The following is an 8,478-nucleotide window of genomic DNA, read 5'->3' on the forward strand; positions in this document are numbered from 1 at the left end:
TTCTTGAATTGTCACTTACACCAAACAAACAAAAATTAGAAATATTAAAAGTAACTATAACATTATACTCATTAAAAAGATCTATTTTATATGCATCATTGTTGATTCGCTTAAGAACTTGGAATGGACCATCTTCTTAAGGTTGCAACTTAGATCTTCTATGGGCTATAAATCTTTTCATTTTCATATGCACCAAAACCAAATCACTTGGTTCAAAGTTAACACTCTTATAACCTTTGTTAGCTTTAGAAATATATTGTTCATTTTTTTCTCAATATATTGCCGAAAACTATCATGGAGAGCCTCTATAACCCATGTTTGTCTCAAAAGACTAATCCTTTCATTAACAAGCAAATAAATCAAATTCCAAAGGGTTAGTAGATTAAAACAATCCTAAACAATGAATAATCAATAATAGAATGCATACTTTTATTATATGCAAATTCAATGAACAACAAACAATCCTTTTAATTTTTTAGATTCTTTTGAATGACAATATACTATATAGTAGTTAAAGTCTTATTTACTACTTCTATTTGATCATCCATTTATGGATGACAAGTAGTAAAAAACTATAACTTAGTTCACAATTTTCCCCACAAAACCTTCCGAAAGTAGCTAAAAAGTTTATCATAATGAAAAAAAAAAAAACTATGCTCCTAGAAACACCATGAACTCATACTATCTCACTAAAAGATAAATCAATATTGATGGTTGCATCATCAATTTTATGACATAATATGAAATATGTCATCTTAAAAAACTTATCTACAACCATAAAAATTGAATCCATATCCTTTTTTACCTAGGCAAACCTAAGTTAAAGTCTATGGAGATATCCCAAGGTTCCTTAAGTATGGGTAAAGAAGTATATAACCCACGAGATAAGATCTTAGATTTGGCTTGCCTACATGTGATACATGTATTATATACCCTTTATACATCACGTTGCATTTTATACCAATAAAAGTGTTAATGTAAAATTTCTAAAGGCTTCACAACACTAAAGCGTCCAGTTAAACTAATACACTCATATTATTTTATCTTTTTAGTTCCTTACTCTTAGTATTTTATACATGTTTTATGTCTTACAATAACTTGTTTTACTTGTTTTATACTTAACAATACTATGGAGACACAAAATATAAAAAGAGCAAAATTACATATTTTTCAGCACAATTTCAAGCAAAGAACTATAAAAAGCATATTAGGATGAGTCATTAGAGCTAATAAGTGCAAATACTAATTGTATTAGGAATCCAACTTGAACAAAGAATTTTAAAGGGATTAGAATTTGTTAGAGAAAACTTGATAGATTGGACCTCTATTTTTTATTCCTCATTACTGTGCTAACTACTCGTGATAATTTTCTCATTCTCAAAATATATTTATTTTAAATTTTCATTATTCTTTCTTTATTAAGACTCGTTACCGGTTTCATCTATGTTATGAATTTTGAACCGAAAATTCATAATTCTAATATGAATCCCACCTTTAAACTTACTTATGGAAATCATCATCTCTATCTCACATCATATTATTCATATCATTTATTCATTTCTCTTCATCTTGAGTTTCCATTACTTGACGTGATCTTACTATCTTTGGTTTAATGTTTACAATGGAAGTCTTTTATGGTTTGTTTAGTAAGATGAGTGACAACAATAACTTTAAGTTTCATATGAGATGCCAAAAGAATAAGATTTCTCACCTTTTTTTCGATGACTAAATGATCTTCATGAAATGGGAAGTCAAGTATGTTTGTATGGTTCACAATGTGCTTATGGAATTTTATGACTATCTTTGAACCCAAACAAGAGTGACATTTACCTGAATGGAATATTAGATGGTATTAGAGAGTAGATTGTTCAAATTCTAGGCTTCAAGCAGGGTGAGTTGCAAGTTAAGTACTTGGGGTCCCCTCTTATCTCCTATAAACTTCAGGCTATTCATTGTAAAATATTTGTTAACCAAATCATTGCTAAAATTCAACATTGGACATGTAGATCACTCTCATATAAAGGACGAGTGCAACTAATAAACTCAATTTCGTTCTCTATTTAGGTTTATTGGGTTTTTTTTTACTAGGAAAATGGTTAGAAAAGTTAACTAAATTTTAAGATCCTTTATGTGGTCTGGCATGAACATGAAAACTAGCGAGGCTAAAGTGGCATGAGAGATACGTGTATTCCGAAGAAGAAAGGGGTCTAAGGATCAAAAGGATAACATAATGGAACAAGATTGCATTGTTGAAGCACATTTAGCATATGTGCACTAATTCAAATCACTTCAATAGGTCTACTTGGAATAAATCCAACTTACTAAGAGGAAAGATCTTTTAGCAACTCAAAGTGCGGGGAAAATGCTCATGCGTATGGAGAAAGATTTTTAAGCTAAGATATTTTGTAATATCCCTAATATTTACATCCAATCGCTACATGATTTCTTCGTGATAATTTCATTTATTAGGTAATTTTTTTTTGTTATATATATATATGTGTGTGTGTGTGTGTGTGCATTCAATTGAGAAATCTACAATGGAGAAATCTACTGAAATCTTGATAGATTCTCCTTTATATTGGAAGATCCTAAGTATTGACTAAAACCTTTATCATTTCAATACTCAAACAATTTCACATTTCAACCATTGTCCAATCATCTTGGACTTATCATGTCACCGAACTAGAGAACCTCTAATCTCAATTTTTCAATATCTCATTCATCGTATTCCATTGTATTTCACCAAATGTATAAATGCATAAATAATCAATTTATATAGAATTAACATAACACAATCACATGAATTCATAATTTTAATACAACAAAAAGAAACTAATAAAGTATCAAACATTTACATAAACGATCTAAATAAGTAACATAATCTTCGATATGATTAATGTTAGTTACGTACCTAATTTAAATTATAAAAGGATTTATATTATATGTTCATTCAAAATTAACAAAAGTCATCCTAAATATCTATCAATCGACTCGTGGTTGCGAGGTATCTGTAATTAATTTGTCACAAATAAAAAGTAATGTTACTCATGAAAACTAACAAATAAGGACATCTATAATAATGCATTTCAATTTGTAATCTTGTTAATATCAACAATCTCTTTTTATTAATCAATGGAATTCATTTATCACATTCTAATTTTTGGTCATCTTCGGCTTAATGTTACCAATTCATTTCCAGAAATAGCCCCTTACCGAGTATTTAAGCTTCCAAGCCCATTTTTCAGGCACTAGTCTCATCATCAAAAAACTTGTTCATTTGCCCATTTCTGAGTATTAGTCTCATTACCATGAAACTAATTTATTCTCTTATTATTGGGCATTAGTCCCATTGCTGGGAAACTAATTCTTTCATCCATTACCTGACATTAGTCCTATCACCAGGAAACTAACTCCTTTGTCCATTACCAAACATTAGTCCCATTACTGGGAAAACTAATTCTTTCTATCTTAAATTACAAATGTAATCATGACATATCCTCTCATTTACAAATAACTAATACAATAAACTGGGTAAAGAAAGAAATGAAAAGGTGAACGACACGTACTTGTTGTAGAAGCTTTAATGGTACCTCCATGTTATTGCACAACTTTTATGGCTTCTCCTGTATCAACAAGTATATCACATTACTTTTCATCACATGCATATTCCACATTAATATATTCTAAATTAACTTCTTTCAACTTAACCTTCATTTGCAATTCAATCCTTATTGATTTTTTTTTCTACGATTAGACAAGCAACTAAGCATATCTATTTTCTTCCAATAAGGCATAAGGAATTCATTCATTACTTAACACATTCATCAAATCAAATTACACAAACAAATAAAATTTTACTTACTTCTAACCATTTTAAATCCAAGAATCCCTAAATTCATCTTTCTCTCATTTTGCCGAAATATGCAAAACAAGAGAAGATATGAATTCTTTCTTCAAACTTTTCCATACGGAACATATTGTCTACTCATTTTCCTTGCACATACAAGAAATCTTAACAAAACTCAATAATAATTTCATCAACATCTTTAATTTCTTATTTACATAATCATATTCACATATGTATTATATTGCACAAACATCATCACAATTGCATCAACTTTTAATTTATTCTTTCTTTGGTCGACACCATAAATTCTTATACCATGATTTATTCAAAATTATTTTCATTAACTCTTCCCTTACATGAGAAATCAAACACATTCACAATAACCTTTATCCTAACATTCAATAACCTCCCTCAAATTCCAATTCACAACAACATAAACATTTTAATCAATCTATGTAACGTAACTAAACTCCTTTAAAATTATTTTCTTTACAAAATTTTGCATTAATCTATCACAATTTTATTTAAATAAACACAATTTTCTTACATGCATATTGGTTCCCTTTCAAACAACCCTATATGCTTTTAAGGACACCATGTTTTTCTTCACTATATCTTCCAAATTTAACACCTATCACAATCTATTCTAACCCAATTAGTTTAATTCACAACCAATTTGTATTTCCCCAAAATTTCTACTATAAACCCTAACATAAAATTCATAAATTTAAAATCAATTGCCCTCCTTTTCATCTAAGCTTGCTAAGTTAGGTTTAAAACCCCTTACCAGGTAATAATCTAAGCTTTGAATACCAACCAGTTAGAAATTTTTCGAGTCCCTCCCTTTTCTCCTTGCTACCGTGAACAATATCCCTTGATCCCTCTCTTTTTCCATCACATATTTCTCTTATTTAGGTGTTTTGGGTGTGGTGATTAACAATTCACACAATTTCCCTTCAATTTCTTGATTTTCAAATGGTTTTTTTCCTAAAAAGTTTTGGTGGAAGATGAAGTTTTTCTCTTCTTCTTCTTTTTTTTTTTTTGTTATCAGTTCCAAGAGAGAGAGAATGAGTGGTTTTTATATCAACTTTCTTGGTCATTTACATTTTAACCCCACTTTCTCATATAATCTCAAATTGTCCCCACAATTTCTAATTGATTTTTCTCTTTTCTTATTTAGTGTCACAACACTTTTTATTTCATTTAAATTTCATCCTTGACATAATTTTAATTTTGTAAAATATTAATTTGATCCATTTTATTTCCAAGTTAAAATCTTTAAATTTCAAAAAAAAAAAGCCAGAAATTTACATATTTAACCTAGTACGATATAAAGTTGTTAATAAGAGATGAAGGGAGACCGCTTTATGATTTGACAATTGACACGCTCATAATCCTCTTGTAGATTCTTTTAAAGAGATTTATCAATGACTTGGGTATGGGAAAAGGTGCAATGGCAAACTTGTCGGCCGAGTTTGTTTGGGAGTGTGGTTGAGGTTACTTTTCAAAATATTTTTTATTTAAAAATATATTAAAAAAATATTTTTTAAAAAAATATTTTTGATATTAGCGCATCAAAATGATCTGAAAACACTAAAAAAATATTAATTTAAAGTAAAGAAAAAATATAAAAAATCAAGTTTTTCCAAAAATGTTTTTGAAACACAAAAACAAATAGGGCCTTAGGTATCTTATTATAAATGCAATCCAATCTAATAATAAACCAAATAAAGGTAAGCGAGATTAGATTATTTAGATGAACTCTCCCAACAAGAAGTTCTTAATTGAAATGGCCTGGGAGCAACTCAAAACCAAGATCATTTCTCTTTGAGTGTAGTGGCATGATATTGTTTGTTTAAAGAATGATATTCCAAGGCCATCATTTCTCCTTTGATTAGCTATTAAGCAAATACCTACTACATGGGAAAAATTACAATGATTTGGGATTTTTAGCCTAAATTGTTGCTTTCTATGTTTCAAAAACAATAAAGACCATAGCCATTTATTTTTTAATTGCCATTATTTCGAGGAGACAAGGTGGGTTGTTTGTGATAGATGCAATGTTCCTAGGATGGAAAAAAACATGGGATGATTGGACTAAATGGGTTAGTATCTTTGCTAGTAAATAGTAAATAGAGAGCCCGTAGAGAGCCCGAATCTTGTTTGTAATCAAGTCAAATGGTTTATTTAGGACAAACTCGATTTGGTAAGGAATGTCCCCTAAACCCTAGTATGTTGATTTATCAAGCTTGAAAAACGAGTAATGAAGTTTCTGGAGCGGAGAATTAGATAATATTTAAAAATGTAGCAGCGATGAATTTTTATAATATTTTTTATTTAAAAATATATAAAAATAATATTTTTAATATGTGTAGTTTTAAAACATTAAAAAAAAAATCATCTATTTCTTTGTTTTTATGATTTTTTAAGCTTTTTGTAAATGTCAGCCTTCAGAGAAAAAAAAGAAAAAAAAGAAAGGCCAAAAACCAAGTGAGCATCATCTTCCAAGTTCCCCCCTCTCACCACTCCCTCCTCGACCCACCCCCTCTATCTCAAAATGGCTTCCTCGCATCTCCTCCAGTGTCCCAACTTCTCCACCAACCTCAAGCTCCCTTCCAAGCCCACCACCCTCAAAACCACCCCATCTTTCCTCCTCATCAAAGCCGCCTCCTCCTCAAACAACAACACCTCCACCGCCACAAGCAATAACATTCGCGACGAAGCCCGCCACCAGAACCTCACTAACCCACCACAAATCCATAACTTTTCCGCCAAGTACGTCCCTTTCGGCGCCGACCCAGCCACCAGCACCGAATCCTACTCACTCGACGATATTGTCTACCGCTCCCAATCCGGCGGCCTCCTTGATGTCCAACACGACTTCTCCGCCCTCAAAGCCTTCCCTGGCTCCTACTGGCGTGCCCTCTTCGACTCTCGCGTTGGCAAGACGACTTGGCCTTATGGATCCGGTGTCTGGTCCAAGAAAGAATGGGTCTTGCCTGAAATTTCGAGTGATGATATTGTCAGTGCTTTTGAAGGCAACTCTAATCTCTTCTGGGCTGAAAGGTTTGGCAAGCAATTTCTTGAAATGAATGATTTGTGGGTTAAACATTGTGGGATTAGTCATACAGGGAGTTTTAAGGATCTGGGCATGACTGTTCTTGTTAGTCAGGTTAATAGGTTGAGAAAAATGAACAAACCTCTTTTTGGTGTTGGCTGTGCTTCAACAGGCGATACTTCTGCTGCCTTGTCTGCTTATTGTGCTTCTGCTGGTATTCCTTCTATTGTTTTTTTGCCTGCTAATAAGATATCTATCGCGCAGCTTGTGCAGCCCATTGCCAATGGGGCTTTCGTTTTGAGTATTGATACTGATTTTGATGGTTGTATGCAGTTGATAAGAGAGGTTACTTCCGAGTTACCTATTTATTTAGCCAATTCGCTTAATAGTTTGAGGTTAGAAGGGCAGAAAACTGCTGCTATTGAGATTTTGCAGCAGTTTGATTGGGAAGTGCCCGAGTGGGTTATTGTTCCTGGTGGGAATTTGGGGAATATTTATGCTTTTTATAAAGGGTTTTATATGTGCAAAGAGTTGGGGCTTGTGGATAAGATTCCAAGGCTTGTTTGTGCACAGGCTGCGAATGCCAATCCTCTTTACTTGTATTATAAGTCGGCATGGAAAGAATTTAAAGCTGTGAAAGCTAATAGTACATTTGCGTCTGCTATTCAGATTGGTGATCCTGTTTCAATTGATAGAGCTGTTTATGCATTGAAAAAATCAAATGGGATTGTTGAGGAGGCTACTGAGGAGGAGTTAATGGATGCAATGGCACTGGCAGATTCAACAGGGATGTTTATTTGTCCACATACAGGAGTGGCGATGACAGCTTTGATGAAGCTTAGGAAGAGTGGTGTTATACGTTCAAGTGATCGGACGGTGGTGGTTAGTACTGCCCACGGGCTGAAGTTTACTCAAAGTAAGATTGATTATCACTCGAATAATATTAAGGAAATGGCTTGTAGGTATGCAAATCCGCCTGTTAGTGTTGCGGCTGATTTTGGTTCTGTTATGGATGTTTTGAAGAAATATTTGAGTAAAACACCTAAGTATTAGGGAGATTATGAACATTTTAAGGTTTGCTTATGTAACTCTAGTATATTGTTGTCTCGGCTTAGGGGTTGATATTGCTGCTTTTATAATTTTTGTCATTGGATGTTTCATGTTAGGATTTTGGATTTTCCAATTTTGTAGCCTTTCATAGAGATAAATCATATGTAAGGCTGCAATGCCCTTTTTAGATAAAGACATGATCATTCGAATTGGTGCAAGTTTTATTGGTCATTTTGGTTTCAGGTGTTTACTTTCTGTATATTTGGTTCTGGCTTCCTTGTTCTTCACAATATTGTTAGTAGGAAACTTTGTTCGGTGCAAACATTTAAAAGGACAGTTGATTTTCAGTTTGTATTGTTAAATTGCTGCATATCAAAGCAGCCTTGAAGCATGACTTAAATACTCTGCTATCTTCTGTTCAGATTTTCTGTCTGCTCTGGAATCAAGTTAGTGACCTTATCTGCCATGTCTTTGGCGTTATTATTATTCTGAGTAGCAGCTGCATTTACCATTTATCTCCTGA

At 32.4% G+C, this 8,478-nt stretch overlaps 1 protein-coding gene across 1 annotated transcript; it reads left to right on the forward strand.

Moving 5' to 3' along the window:
- Nucleotides 1-6,300: 6,300 nt before the first annotated feature.
- On the forward strand, nucleotides 6,301-8,186 carry LOC133701871 (threonine synthase 2, chloroplastic-like). The gene has a single exon (XM_062126022.1). The coding sequence runs from the start codon at nucleotides 6,405-6,407 to the stop codon at nucleotides 7,956-7,958; it is 1,554 nt and encodes a 517-aa protein (XP_061982006.1). The 5' UTR covers nucleotides 6,301-6,404; the 3' UTR covers nucleotides 7,959-8,186.
- The last annotated feature ends 292 nt before the right edge of the window (nucleotides 8,187-8,478 follow it).

The sequence above is a fragment of the Populus nigra genome, chromosome 8, assembly GCF_951802175.1.
Source record: "Populus nigra chromosome 8, ddPopNigr1.1, whole genome shotgun sequence".
Taxonomy (NCBI): Eukaryota; Viridiplantae; Streptophyta; class Magnoliopsida; order Malpighiales; family Salicaceae; genus Populus; species Populus nigra.

What these genes read in the sequence shown, in the direction of transcription:
- LOC133701871 (XM_062126022.1), top strand. Translation starts at nt 6,405, where the DNA reads ATGGCTTCCTCGCATCTCCTCCAGTGTCCCAACTTCTCCACCAACCTC.